Here is a 15873-nt window from a genome sequence, read left to right on the forward strand (position 1 = left end):
TTGTGCACAATCCTGAGCAAAGCTGAAGGTGAGGCTGAGGGAGGAAGAAAAACCAGTCAAAGCCATAGCTGTAAGACGTTGGATGGCAGGCCTAGGAGCCACTGGTCTTGCAACAACTCATCGCAAGTCAAATTAAGGGAATAATGCAAGCCTAGTAGATATTTAATGAGAGATTATTCCTGGAGATTATAAGGATACAGAAATTGCAAATAAATCCCTGACCTTTTCTGAGCCTTGGCTCAGTAAAAGAGCTGAATCACCTGCTTGAGGGGATTAAGGACAGCCGCTTCCATCTGGCGGGCTGCTCAGACTTTTTTTGTCATTAGCAAACTCTGTCTGGGGGTGATCATGTTCTAAACCTTTTAGTGGGAACTTGCTTTTCAGCAGAGGAGATCTCAATTAACTTAGATTATGTACCTGCTGGGCAGAGATCCGAACTTACGATCTCTAGTTATGTATTATAATCGCCATTATATTAGTACTACTCTGTACATGTTAAATAATAAAGCAGTTGTTAATCATTAGTAACCTAATCATGACATCAGCAGGAAAGTCAAGTTGATGAGAAGTCAGACTTGCCTATGTGTGTGCATGTGTGTGTGTGTGTGTGCACTCACGCATGCCCACACGTACCTACTGTAGAGACACAGGGAGATACAAGGATGTCCCAAGGCAGCAGGCAATGTAACAATTACACCATTCCAGTTTAGAGATTTAGAACAATGGCTGTTAAACTGTATATTGTGAGTTCCTTATTGGGAACTGCTGTTTGATATGAATTATGTTTCTTAACACAGTATTATCTGCTTATAAGTCATCAGTATATGCAACTTGAACAGTTTAAAGGCTAACAGAGAGTTACCTTGAACTCTGTTTGACTTTGCAATATGTAAAAGTGTTACACTTTTAAACTCAGACACTAAATATATACTGTGTTACATGTGTAATGTGTAAGGCCTTTATGTGTAACATCTGTGTAAGATTTATTTCAAGAAAAGGAGTTAGCAGGTTTAAAACAAATGAGAGAACTTGTGTTGCGACAACCAAAGGAGAAGTACTAACTCCGAGATTTTGGGAGAAGAGCAGTTTGCTAATTTCGAAAATAAGTCATTGTAGTCAGTTTAGGTTAGCAGAATTTATTTTTTTCTGGATATACTTGGAAGGTTCCATTGCATTCTTTTCCATCAGCTATTATTTGCCTAGATCTAGCTTCTTTTTATTTTTTATTTTTTAATGTTGAGTTAATTTTTGAGAGAGCGACAAAGTGTGAACAGGAGAATGGCAGAGAGAGAGGGAGACACAGAATCTGAAGCAGGCTCCAGGCTCTGAGCTGTCAGTACAGAGCCTTCTGTGTTGCTTGAACCCATGAACCATGAGATCATGACCTGAGCCGAAGTCGAACGCTTAGCCGAAACTGACTGAACCACCCAGGCACCCCCAAAACTTTGGGTTTTTACAGTAAAACACGGACAGGTTCAAGGACTCTTTTAGCCCTGCAAGTTTATCTCTAGCCCTGCCCTTATTTCTTCTGCTAGCTGTCCTGATAGCTTTATGAGCAGGTATCTTTTGATCACTGAGGTTGTCATTGTCAGCTGCCAGGTTTCTTCAAATTTTCCAAAACTTTTTTTCAATGTTTATGGGGTAAAGAAGCAAAGGACTTTTTGTTCAGGATAGGAGTTTATCATTGTCTGAAACAAGACCATATCCACAAACCTACTCTGAAAGCATCCAAGCTTGGAATCAGCAGCTCCCCAAAGCACAGTGCAAAATGATGGTTCTTCCCTGAACTTCTTGGACTGTCGTCCTTGTGCACAAATCCTGTTAATCACCTCTCAGAAGAAGAACTGATAGGCTTCAATGGACTATGGAATCACAGTTACGAGCATTTTGGAAACCTCATTAAGTGCAAAAAAATGATCTTCCCTGTGACACATAGTTTCCAGTAGGCTCTCTGTTCTGACTACTGTGTAAAGGAATGAATATCCTCCCCCTGCACATGAAAAGCTGCCCAACATCATTAGTCACTAGGGACATGCAAATCAAAACCACAATGAGATACCACTTCACGCCCACAAAAAAAAAAAAAAAGCTATAACAAAAAGTACAATAACAAATATGGGCGAGGATGTGGAGAAATAGGAACCCTCATACGTTGCTGGTGGGAATGTGAAATGGTGCTGCACTTTGGAAAGCAGTTTGGCAGTTCCTCAAAAAGTTGAGCAGCGAGTTACCCGTAATCCAGTTTTCTCCACTTCTAGGTGTACACGAGGAGTAAAGCTTATACACAGATGTTCCTAGCAGCAGTTCATTGCCAGAAAGTAGAAACAACAACCAGTGAGTGGATAAATGACGTGGTTTTACCCAGGCAACAGAATATTACTGGGTCATGAAAAGAAATGATAAACTGCTGCAGCATACGTGACTCTTGAAAACATTATACCAAGTGAAAGAAGGTAGACATAAAACACCACCTGTTACATTTCCATTTATGTGAAATGCCTGGAATGGGCCAATTCGTACAGACAGAAAAGAGATCGTGATTTTTAGGAACTGATAGAATGCAGGAAATAGAGAATGACTGCTAATGTGTATAAAATGTTTTGTGGGGGATAATGAAAATGTGAGGGAATTAGATAGTGGTGATTGATTCATAACTTTGTAAATATCCTAGACACTAATGCATTTCAGTGCTTTAAATGGGTGAATGTTAAGTTATGGGTATGTGAGTTCTTACCTTCAAGAATCTTGCCCTAAATTCTAACAGGCATCTGGCTTGTGTATCATAGTTTGTTATTAAATTTGGGAAAAATCTATGATGTGAGTTAATGGAGTTTTATTTGGAAGAGTGATTTCAATCTGACTTGCAGCTTCAAGTCAGAAAGCTCTGTACTACATGACATGCAGTGTAGTACTTGGTTTATACTAGAAAAAGCATGAGAGTGAGTTAGTACAGTTTTATAGCTGCACTTACAGCTTTAAGGGAGTAAGAGCAATGGTTTGTATATCAGGTGTTCTCCCAGAAGAAAAATACTGTTTTCCTCCTTTTCTGGTACTTTACTGACTATCCCAGAGGCCAAATGTGGTTATAGTAAGTATCACTAAGTGGTAAGTGTGTATGTAAGAATAAGAGTTATTTTGTTTTCTTTGGGAAGATAATTTGTAATAAAATAGCATTTCTTTTTAGTTTAAGGAATTCTTAGTGATTTTCTTAAGAATTTTTATCTTCATTGGCTCTAAGTTGACTGATCCATGTTCACAATTGGGGAAACGCGCACCCCTGTGTTTGTTGAAGCATTATTTACAGTAGCCAGATTATAGCAGCGGCCCAAGTGCCCATCAGTAGAGGAATGGATAAAGAATATGTGGCATATATACACAACGGGATATTATTCAGCCATAAAAAGGAATGAAATCTTGACATTTGCAACAACATGAATGGAGCTAGAGAGTATAGTGCTAAGCCAAGTAAGTCACAGAAAGACAGATACCATATGATTTCACTCATGTGGAATTTAAGACACAAACAAACAAAAAAGAACAAAGGAAAGGAAAGAAAGAAAAACCAAAGAACAGACCCTTAACTCTTGAGAACTGATAGTTACCAGGATGGAAGTGGGTGGGGAGCTGGTTGAAATAGGTGATGGGGATCTAGGAGTGCACTTGCCCGTGTTGAACATGGAGAAATCTATGGAATTGTCGCATCACTATACTGCACACCTGAAACTAATATCACACTGCATGTTAACTACATTGGAATTAAAATTAAAAACTTAAGTATTTGAAAAAGGTTCTTTTTGGATTAGATCAAAGTATGAGCTCAAATTCTGTGCAATTCTTATTTTTTACAAGGTTATTTTTTGCCCTGGGATGATGACAAATTATTTATAAATATTTACCTTCCTACTTTCTGTCATTCTCTTCTCCACCGTGAACCGTTAGTTTGTAGAATGTCTTGCCCTGATGTCCCAAGGTGCTCAAAAGGTGAACATGTTCTTAAATATTACCATCAGCCTCTCCTCACTGGGTAATCAAAGCATGGAGATTAATTTTGGTAGGTTCCCAGGCTCATTGCCAGGTTGGGAAATTGGTTCTGTGCAGTGGAACAGGTTGCTGCTGTTGGTCATTTGTTTTCTGAGTCACATTAGTGGGCTTTATAGCAGGTGGAGAGCTCTGAATACCTGCTGACTTACCACACCCAGGATGGCTCTCTTGCCCTATGCCTATTTTTCATGTAACTTCTTTGTTGTAAGCTATTTTAATTTTCTTCCAGATTACTTTCCCTTTTTTCTAATCACCTGCGTAAGATTTGACTTAGGTCATATTTAGGGCGTTGGGTCATAAGGACTTGGGAGTGAGTCTCCCACTTACTAGCTCTGTAGCTTTGGTCAAGATTTTTAGCTTTGCAAATATCATAGTACAAATGAAGCAAGTCTCAGATGTTTCATCTGTAATATGGAGCCAATGATAGTATCAGCCTAGAGGACATGCTAAAATTAAATGAGATAATCTGTGTAAAGTCCTTATCCAACATGTACTGAGCCACTGAATTTATACTTTTTGAAGGAGACCAGGAAGCAGTTAGTTCTTCAGCTCCTGATGATAACAAAACAAATGGTTTAAAGGATGCCTACTTGTTCCTTTGGTAAACTGCTCATCACTCTATTCTGCATTTTCTTCAGCTAAATAGAGGATACCCTTGCAGAGTGACTGTGACAATTAAGTGAGCTCATATAAACAAAGCACTTAGAGCTGTACCTGGCATGGGATGCCTAGGTGGTTTAGTCAGTTAAACGTCTGGCTCTTGATTTTGACTCAGGTCATGATCTTGTACTTTGTGAGTTGGAGTCCCACCTGGGGCTCTGCACTGGCAATGTGGGATATTTTCTCTCTCTCTCTCTCTCTCTCTCTCTCCCTCCCTCCCTCCCTCCCTCCCCCGCCCTCTCTCCCTCTCTCCTTCTCTCCCTCTCTCCCTCTCTCTGTCCTTCCCCTGCTTGTTCTCTCTCAAAATAAATAAACAAAAATAAATAAAAGAACTGTACCTGGTATACAGTAAATTCTCAGTGGATGCCAGCAAATTTTTTTTAATCATTCTTGTATGTGGCCAAACCATGGGACTGATTGATCCTGGGTCTGTCAGGCCTTGTCCGAGGATGGTTTATGCATGACCAACAACCTGACCGCCCCTTTCTTCCTCTTCCAGCTGCACAGTTGGACAGCATTGGCTTCAGCATCATCAGGAAATGTATCCATGCTGTGGAAACCAGAGGTAAAGTTGTTCATCACATGGCATTGTTCTTGGTGAAGGTCAGGCATCTGGTGAGGCGTCAGACCTGCTACCTGTTTCCTGATTTTAAGTGACTCAGTAACTCTCCAAGTGCCATTGTTGGTGTGGTTCCACGAGTCGTGTTGCTCTGAAGCAGAGGCCTTCGACCCATTTGCTGTCATCAGCCTCTTTGGCTGATACAAGAGTGTTCTCAATGCACATGTGTCAAAGACATGAGATAATAAGGAATCTAGTTACTGGAACTCAGTTAAAATATTGAAAAACATTTTTGTGATTTAATAATACGTATACTTCTTTCTTACCACTTTAAATAACAAGTAATGGTGGTGGGTGTCATAATTGGCATAATTCAGAAATACAGTTGATCCTTGAATAATGCTGGAGTTAGGGGTGCTGACCTCCCACCCCCTGCCAGACAGTCAAAAATCTGCATATAACTTTTGACTTCCCCCAAACACCTATTAACAGCCTTCTGTTGACTGGAAAGCCTTACCTATAAGATAAACAATCAGTTAACATGTATTTTTTATGTTATATGTATTATACACTGTAATACTATAGTAGAGTAACCTAGAGAAAAGAAAGTGTTAAGGAAATTGTAAAATATATGTGTAGTACTATACTGAATTTATCGAAAAAAGTCCACATGTAAGTAGACCTTTGCATTTCAAACCCATGGTGATCGAAGGTCACTTGTAGTGATATTTCAAGATGGCTATAGCAGTCTTAATGTGTTATGAAAATACTTGATTTCTGGCCAAGACTCAGGTATTGCTAACACTGTGATTTGTGTCTTATTATGGAAGGAAATGTTTAATTTCAATTATAGGCTCATGAAAGTAAAGGTGTAATGGTTTTCCTATCTAAGTTCATTGACACCTGCAGTTCTCTAGTGTACCCCCAGGGTCTTTGGACAACTGGTTAATAACCGTGCTTTGGGAAGCTAGTCCCTGGTGACTCTGCAGGTAGGCGCAAGGAGTCAGGCCCCTGGTTTCCCGCAGCAGTGCTGTAGTCAGGCCCTGTCTGTAGCACATGGACCTAACCTGGGTCTGTAGGAGCAGAACAGAACTTTGCCATTAGGGAAACTGATTCATCCCAATGGTCACCACCACCGCCTCAGATGTTGCCACAAGGGCGATTTCTCAGTTCCAGCAGTTTGGAGCTTTGACTGCTCTGGTCTATTGTACCCCTGAGAAAAGCTGATGACTATCTTTCCTGTGAATTTGATTTGAACCATTGTCAAAGATGTGAATCTTACTATTCCACAGCCTCAGAACCCACCAGTCTTTTTTATTTGATTAAAAGAAGTTTTATCTTTTAAAGCAGGATCTATAACTCTGACTAGTTAAGAAATATAAGTATCTTTATAAAGTCTATGAGGCACTGAGTAGAAGGGGAGGGGAAAAAAAAAAACAAAACCTTAACTGTAGGAACCTCTCCTCCTACCCAGTCAGAAAGTGTTCTTTCCAAAGTAGTTATTTTAATGTATGCTGAGATTTTATAAATGCGTATTTCTGCTATGAAATGCGTATTTCTGCTCTTCTAATGAAGAGTTAAGGCAGCTTGTGAAGATAAGTAAAATACAGTCAGAGAATATAAAGTAACGGTAGGTGAGATTTCTGGGAATTGATCTGGAGGAAATAAGGACATGGGCAGGTTGAGCCATAAAGACGTTTACACTGTGGTGGTAACGGGAAAAATCAGAAACTGGCCAAATGTTTCAAAGATTGGTTAAATCAACAGTAGTACATCCATGCGGTAAAAAGCTGTGAATCACTGTAACTGCAGTAGAAATATATTTATTGACATGCAAGGTTTTCATTGTTATATATTAAATGAAAAACGAAAGCTATAAAACAGCCTGTACAGCATGAATCCACTCTGGGGATGGCAGGGGCTGGGGAGTTGCGTATATGCACAGGCATCCTTGACTTGTCAGTGGTCTCTCTGCTGTTCTTACTATCATCCCTTGATTTATCTACGTGCCTTAACTGCAGTTTCTAAATTTTAAAGTATCTATTACTAAGGTAATTTTTCGGTAGGTATATTAATTTTCGTTTTAGAAGAAAAGAATGAGGAGGAATAAGAGGTACAGGGTTGATAAAGGTAGAGGCATAAAATGGAGCCAAAACTAAGGTCAAAACAAAAATCCCCTCCCCTCCACTGTGAAATTCATACACTTGCCTGAGGTAGGCTACGTGTTTGTCTCAGTTTTCAGCAGCCAAACCAGCAATAGGGAAACATAATCATTTAAACCCCTTTGCAGAGCCTGTATGATAAATGCAAGCCCGTATCTCAGGGGGTCAACTTTTTATGATGTAAAACCAGAAAATACGCACAATAAGTTACAGAGGAAGAACAAGGTCACCAGTGGTTTGGTGTCCTCACCTCTGCCTCTTTGTCCTCTTCTCCTCTAAAATGAAAATGATGTGTTTTAACTTGTAAGAAATTTTTCATTTGACACAAAAAGGAAAAGAGGACAATGTGAGTTAAATGCCATTTTAAGATAAATATTTGAAGGAAGTGGTTATTTTGCTACTGGAATGCATGTATGTACACACATTATTTGTGGTGACCAGAGTTGAACAGACCTCCCACACTTTGTGGGGTTCGTTAATCATTGTCCAGCAGGAGACAGTGCTGTATCCAGTTCTAGGAAAGGTCAAGGACAGAAGAAGTAGAGACCCTTGAGAAAGAACAAGCCCTTTAAGCCGCCACGTTACTGAATAATGGTTCTGCCATTAAGTAGCTTGAGGCCCATCCCTTAGTTTTAGACCAGGCTAGTCCCTGAGCCGTGCAGGCTGATGTACATGCTTTTGTAGGCCCCTTTTAGCTATGAAATCCTGTCATTCTAGACCACTTCTTTTTTTTCATTAATTCTACATAGACCTTGTTAGAGACATTGGAGAGTCAACCTTTTCCCAAATTTCTTCCAAGAAATTTTGCTTTCCTCCCAAAGTAGTGGCCCTGAGGGAGTATGACACAGTGTTTTATTCATTCTGTCATGTATCATATAGAGATCTAGGTACTGGGGAGATAATGGTGAAGAAGACAGAATCACTGTACATAGAGTTTATATTGTGGTGGTTGGGAGAAAGACAAACAAGAAAGTAAATAAAAATGATGATTTCAGATATTATTACTTGCTACAAAGAAAGAATGGGAGGGGACTGGGCTTAATGTTGGTCATGGGATGCCTTAGGTTGAACAGGTTGCAGTTCAGCGGATACCTGAATGATGAGATCTGGGAGAAGCATGTTTCACAGGAAGCCGCTGAGCAGAGGCTGTGATATGGGGGCACAGGCTTGATGCGTTGGAGAAAGAGGAAGGCCAGTGTGGCTGCAGCAGAGTAAAGATGGTTGATGATGCAAAGGTGGGCCTCAGCTTAATCCTGCAGGGCCTTGTGGGCCGCAGTAAGTTTTGCTTGTGGTCTAAATGCAGTGGGAGGCCATTGGAAGATCTTAAGGAAAGGGAGGGTTTGAACTGGTGCATACTTTAAGAAGTCCATTTTGGCTACTGGTTGGAAAATGGACCGCAGGAGAATAAGATGGGAAGCAGGAGACCAGTTAGGTTGGAGGTGTCAGGTATGATGGGCCTAGGGGTAACAGAAAAATAATTTCCAGTCACTTGGTTTAAATGGTCCCCTTTTGTAAATGGTACAGTAGTGATCTAATCCTTGCACATAAATGAACAAAGCACTCAGATGGGCTAGTTTTTGGTTCTTTAGGTGTTTGGAGGTAATCCCCTACTAGTTGAGTTGCACATTTACTTGGGTTGAATGAAGGTGATTCACCTTTTTGTTCACAAATGATGTTTACATGGCAAATGATCTGATTTTCTAATTTCTCAGTCCTGGTGAACATTGTCCAAAGTTAAAGATGCACCCACACTTCTGTATTCTTATTCTGTATTTGAGAATAGATTGTAAAGCTTTTATTCTTTTCTACAGTGTAAAATTTCTGTCATGTCAGTTTTGGCTTTTTAAATTGAAAAACCAGCTAAGTGTAACCTTTAAAAGTATATATTTTGCATCTTTCAAAACTCTTCAGATGCTGTGTTTGGCAAGAGAAGAGGAAGGTCTCTTTGCCCTCTGTTGACTGAACTGAACTAACACAAGGGCTGAAGTGTGCGGCACACCCGTGAAATCCTAGACAGCTGCACCAAATCCCACTCCTTCGCTAAGAACAGAGCTGAGGGACAGGGGACTTTAATTAGAGCGGCTTTTAGAAGGACTGAGAAAATGAAAAAAAGTGCATCTGGCTGGGTTGGCTTGACTTGTGTTCTGACGTGCCTCTAATTAAATCATCACTGTTTCTTTCCTCAGGGATCAATGAGCAAGGGCTCTACCGAATCGTGGGGGTCAATTCCAGAGTCCAGAAGCTACTGAGTGTCCTGATGGGTGAGTGCAACAGTGGCTGTGCGAGGCAGGTCCCAGTGAGGTCGAGGGGGCACCTTTGAAAAGTCACTAGTTGTGTAGGTATGAACAGCCTCTTGGGAAGGAATTGGGTGTCCGGGAGGGAATGCCCAGAAATCAGCTGCCCCACTCACCAGTTGTTAGGGATGTCGGCATTACTGGAAGAGGTACTTAGTGGGACTGGACAGAACAAAAAAATGGCAGGTCCAAGGCACCACACCCTCTGTTTATAGACTCAGCCACTGCCAGTCCAAGTGGTGCTCAGTCACTCATGTGACCACCACACCCTACTGTGTCTTTAATAGCTCATGACTCCCCCTGTCCTTTTTGGAGGCAGGCATTTAGTGGGGCACACCCAATGCCCAAGGAAGGGCATCCTTCTAGCCTGCAGAGGACCTCAGATCTCATGTTGCCTGTTGCCAAGAAGGTGTCACGTGACTGCCACATAACATGTATATAAGGAGATAATTCCTGGATCATCTTTGCATCTAGATTTCAACGTAGACTCTTGTCATTTGAACAGCGAAAACTCCCTTACAGCTGGCTGGTATAAAATACAAAACCACTATCTTCAAATGTGTAGTGTTTGAATCAAAACCCCATGAGCCCATGAGCCAATTTGCTTAGGCTGCAGATTTCCTTTATTTTTAGATGTGAATGCAGCCAGCTTCAATGAGTCACATGGATTTAAATGGCAAACAGATCAGATTTCACAGATCAGTGGCTATTACTCATCCCCATGGAAGCCCAGCCATGCACTTGCAGAGATGGACTATCACTTAGGGTCCCTGCTCAGTGTCTGGGCAGGGACCCTTCTCTTGCCAGTATTTGTCTGTCTTGTTTTTTTGTTTTGTTTTGTTTTGTTTTATTTTGTTTTTTCCAGTTTCTGAAAATAGTTTTCATATGTAAGGAAATCTCCTCTCTCATGTTGACTAGAATGACTCTTCACTATCTCTTTTTCTAGAGAGCTCCTTGCCTCTTGTTGGCAGAACCCTGTTGTGTTGCTAGGTACAGTGAGATCTTCTATTTGAAATTATGATTATTGGTGAGGTGCCCTGCCACTGAGAATCTGGTTCTTGGTTCATATTTTCAGTGGGGATAGTTTTTTAATAAACTAAACTTTTTATTTTGAGATAATTTTACATTTGTATGCAGTAGAGAGATGTGTACCTTTAACCACTGTCCCCTAGTAGTAACATCTTGTTACCCTCTAGTAGGAGATCACAACCAGGATATTATATAGTCAAGATGTGGAACAGTGTCCTTACCTCAAGGATCCCTTGTGATGTCCTTTTATGGCCACACCCATCTGCCTCACCTGTCACACCTCACTGCTTTCCCTAGCCCCTAGCACCTGAGAATCTATTTTTCATTTCTTTAATTTTGTTATTTCACGATTATCTCAGTGGATTCATATGTAATCTTTGGGGATTGGCTTTTTTTTATTATTATTCAGCATAATACCCTTGAGATAATTTCAAGTTATTGGATCAATACTTGGTTGTTTTTTTATTGCTGAGTAGTATTCCACTGTAGAAATGTACCCAGTTTGTTTAACCATGCACCTATTGAGGGACATCTGAGTTGTTTCCAGTGTGGAGAAGTTAGGAATAAAGCTACTGTAAACAGTTGTGCACAGGTCTTAAATGTGAATATAAATTTGTTTCTCTGGGTTGACTGCCCGTAAATTTAATTACTGATTGATCATTTGACAGTTGCTAAGTCCAAGATGGCAGAAGCATAGCAGGATCTGGTAGCTCCAGTGACATCTTTACCTTTGTTGGCCTTTTCCATTCCTTTATTCTGGCTTCTCGTTATCTCTGATCTCTGCTTGTCTTGGTATCAGCTATGTTGTCTGTGGGAATGTCCCACGTAGTCCAGTCTCAGCAGTTTTTGAATCTTATTATCACTGAGAGAGAGTATCTTTCTTGACAGTTCATTGAGGACTTTGGTTGGTCAGCATGGGGCATGATTCATTTCTCAATTTCAGGGCAGTCACATGACTTACAGCAGATGGATCCAGATGGCCTGGATCCTGTGCCTCTCTCTGGTGATGTTGGGGGAGTGTGGCCCAGAGGTGGAGTAGGGAGGGGCTTAGACAGTAGAAGCCCATGGACCAAGCAGGATAGTTAATAGATTGATGCAGGAGTGCTTTCCTGAAATAATGGCTGCTGGGTAGATAACAATAAAAGTGTGTCCATTACAGGTTTAACAAGATCAGATTGTAGTTTTAAGAGGGGACTGCTGGCTGCAATGGGGAGCATATATTTGACCATGGAAAAGCATGGAGGAAGAAAACAGTGGAAATAATTAAGCCTCACATAGCCTATCAGGGGTGAACCAAGTAGCTGCTCTCAAGTTAGGAAAAAAAGGCTCAAATGAAGAGAGAATCAGCAGGACTTTGTAACTAACTGGATATGGGGCAGAGAGATTTCATAGATGACAGATTATTATGTAAGGTGACACTAGTGAGAAGAAATATGACATTTTAGATGGGTTTGTTAGAAAAAAGAACCACTTTAGCTCGCTTGTGCTAAGCAAAGAGAGGTATGAAAGGATCTTGTTTTTCTCACTTCTCTTAGTGACTCTCAAACAAGATATTTGTCCTGTTCTCTTCCTCACTTTTCCTAGGGACAGACAAAATAATCATGAGCATCTGAGAAATGTCATGAAAAAATAATAACCAGCAGCTGAAAGTCACAAGGCCAGCTGCCCCTGCCAGGAGCACATTAGACATAGAGTAGAATTCAAACTGAGGCTCAACCAGAGCTGAGACATGACCCTAATACACGATCTCATCACAAGCGGAGAATGGTGTCAGTGGTTCTCAGTACCAGTGAAGGTGACCAGTTTGGATCTTGGAAGTGAGGAACCACCTTTTAGACCAGGGAGACTCCAGACCTAAAGGCAGAGCCCTGTCTGCCTTCCGTTTTGTGAACATGCTATCCTCGTCATCCATTCTTGGTACGGGTACTAAGCTGGATTAGCCAAGAGTGTGAAATAAATAAGGCTCCTACACTGCAAAACCTCTCCGTGAGATGGCGGGGCAGAGTGCAAACCACTCATTTTACTACTGCTTTCCTCGGTATTGATTGGATGCCAGGCAATGTGTAAGATATGGAGTATTTTTAAGGTCTCTCACAAGTGCAGCAGTGAGTTTTTATTATTGAAAGCATGGATTAGAAATAAGGAAAAACAGAATTGTTTGGATCACTTTGAGTTTATGTACTCCTGGTACACTGAGGGGCTTGAGGTTGGAAGAGGGATCTTAAGAGCCAGTGCTTTGAGAACTTTTTATTTCTCTTGATGAGGATTCCTTAAGAGAGCTTGTTGGAATTTCTTGTAGTATGTGTGGTATAGCCCGGTGCTAGTGTCCTACCGGAGCTACTCTTGATCAAGTTCTCCCAGCAGTGGGGATCCTTAGTCTGTGAAGAGTGAAAAGGTCTAAGGGATACTCACAGGTCCTAGAAATAGTCTCTTCCATGTGTGAACTGTTGTTTTCCCCTCTCCCCTGAATGTTAAGACAAATTTTTCCAAATTTTAGCTCAACATTTTTAAATACAAATCAGCTCTGTGCTTGTTGATCACATGTCTAGTTTCTCTTCCTGTATGTTTCTGTATTAATTTTAAATAATTTTTTCTCATTAAAAATTGAGTGGTGATTATAGCAAATTTGGAGAGATACAAAAAGTAGAACGAAGAAAATAAAAATCTTGCAGATCAGAACTTCATTGACCATTTTATCATACCTTTAAAGTATATTCTATAATACAAAATGTTGATAAAGTTGGAATCACACTGTGCATGTATATTGCTTTTTAATAGGCTTTTTCCATGTAACACTACAGTCTCTTTTCTGATGTTATTCAAGTTCTTCTAGAGTATGATTTCTGAGGGGGGGGGTAGCATGTATTGTGTAGATCCAACTTTTTTTTTAAGTGTGTTGATTTATTTTGAGAGAGATGGAGAGAGTGAGTGACGACAGGGGAGGGATAGAGAGAAAGAGAAAGAAAATCCCAAGCAGGTCCCACAATGTCATCACAGAGCCCAAAGCAGGGCTGGAACCTATGAACTGTGAGATCATGACCTGAGCCAAAACCAAGAGTTGGACGCTTAACCAACTGAACCACCCAGGCACCTCTAGATGCACCTTTTTTTTTTTTAATCTTTATTTTTGGGAGAGAGAGAGAGAGAGAGAGAAGAGACATCATGTGAGCAGGGGAGGAACAGAGAGAGAGGGAGACACAGAATCCAAAGCAGGCTCCAGGTTCTGAACTCTCAGCACAGAGCCCAATGCGGGGCTCGAACTCATGAACTGTGAGATCGTGACCTGAACCAAAGTCGGACACTCAACCGACTGAGCCACCCAGGCGCCCCTAGATGCAACTTTTTAATCAGCCTCCTATTCTTGGATACAAAGGCTGACTGCAATTTTTCATCATTCTAGAAACTCAGGTCAACATCCCCATTGAGGATGCAGAGGTTAAGAGCATGTATCTCAGAGTTAGACAAGTTGCAGTTGGACTACTTATTCATTTGACTTTACATAAATTATTTAAATCTGTCAACTCTTGTTTCTCATCATCTATAATGATAACTCCTGCCTCTGCAATAACGTGAGGATTACACGAAAGATGCATATGGGTTGCTGAGTTGAGAGCCTCTGCATGTTAGTAAATAAATGTTGGCCGTTTTTATTTTTAACTTACATATGCATGTTGAATGATTTCCCTAGGATTTAAAGATGTTGAACTGGTGGGTCAGGGTAGGTACATGTTTTCAAGGCCCTTAACTGATATTCCCGAATTTGCTCTCAGCAGACGGCAGACCGCACCTCCACGTACCTCACGTCCTTGCCATACTCGTATTACTTTTTTTGAATGTAAATTATAAATACAATTTTAATGTATCTCTTTTTTATTTAACTTGGCATTTCTGTAATTCTGGGTGAATTACAGAATTGGGCCTTCCCCTGTGTTTCCTGCAGATTTATATTTCTTTTCTATTGAATTGCCTGTTTGGTGTTCTTAGCCTGCTTTTCTATTGGTGCATCCATCTTGTGATGGTAAGAACTTTCTAGATATGGAGGCTATGTCACCAGTATTTTTTTCCCAGATTGTCATTTATCTTGAACTTTATTCATGGCACTTGTGGTTTTGTTTTTAGGAATATTTTAAATTTTTAATAAAGTCCAGTCTTTTATGAAATTAGTCCTTTTTCTAGATGAATTTTGCCTTAAAAGATCTCCATTCTAGGATTACAAAACTTTTTTGTTTTCTTTAAACCCATCAAGAATATATTTATGTAAAATGGAAACTCTCCATTTTCTCAAATACTTACCTGATTGACCAATAATCGTATAATGAGAAAATTCTTCCCCCCTCTACTACTTTTACGTATCACCATATAGTCAGTCCTTTATACATTTTGGGGTCTGATGAAGGAGTTTTTACACATATTTTTCCAAAGGAAAATAAATTGTTTTTTTTGTTCATTATCCTGCAATTATCAATCTTTAAAGAAAAAGCTTATCTTAATTATTTTTAATCTTTCTGAAGTCTGTTTTTCTCCTCATTCTTTATATATCAGCAAAAATTCTCAAAGTTGTACCCCATATCTGTGTGGAGGGCCATTGCCTATCATGTCGTTCCTGCAAGTCGATTTTCCTCAGGACTTCACTGAGTTCTGCCTAGTGAATATTCCTCTGGTGACAGGCAGAATGTTGACTGTGAACCTAATTGTGCTGTTGAAACTTCATTTCCCTTTTTTTGTGCATCTTGATTAGTATTTCACCATGGTGGTGAAGGAATTGAAATTCTGTGTTGATGTGGGGTTTTTTTTCTTCATTCTGTAATTTTTTCCTTTTTAACTAATGTCTAAAGCAAGGATAGTGCTACAGAGAACACCTGGAAGGTGTTAAACTGCAAAGGTTTAAAGCACCAAATTACAAAAGCATGCGTCACCCACAGATTTCTGATCCCCACCATGAGCTGTCCTTTCTTACTCCTCTGAGATCTTGAATGTCTAGACAGACATTCTTTTTTCTGTGCCCTTCATTTTCCACGTCCTTGTACAGAGTAGCATAAATAAAACAAGAAAAGACTTCTTTCAGAAGAAATCCTAAATAGGATTCTTCATGACAACTTCTGAGATCTGAAGGCTTGCCTACTAATGA

The 15873-nt window shown here is 40.2% G+C and overlaps 1 protein-coding gene across 7 annotated transcripts in view; it reads left to right on the forward strand.

Annotated features, from left to right (window-relative positions):
* The window catches only part of ARHGAP26 (Rho GTPase activating protein 26), a 427184-nt gene that overhangs the window by 245836 nt on the left and 165475 nt on the right, over positions 1-15873 (forward strand). For all 7 annotated transcript variants that reach the window (XR_007152434.1, XM_047860210.1, XM_047860227.1 and 4 more), the window contains exons 13-14: positions 5201-5266; positions 9609-9683. Coding sequence is in view for 6 of the 7 variants with exons in the window: in XM_047860210.1 (XP_047716166.1) it covers positions 5201-5266; positions 9609-9683 (141 nt within the window). In the remaining variant the exon portion in view is untranslated. The remainder of the gene's footprint in view (positions 1-5200; positions 5267-9608; positions 9684-15873) is intronic.

This window comes from Prionailurus viverrinus, chromosome A1 (genome assembly GCF_022837055.1).
Source record: "Prionailurus viverrinus isolate Anna chromosome A1, UM_Priviv_1.0, whole genome shotgun sequence".
Taxonomy (NCBI): Eukaryota; Metazoa; Chordata; class Mammalia; order Carnivora; family Felidae; genus Prionailurus; species Prionailurus viverrinus.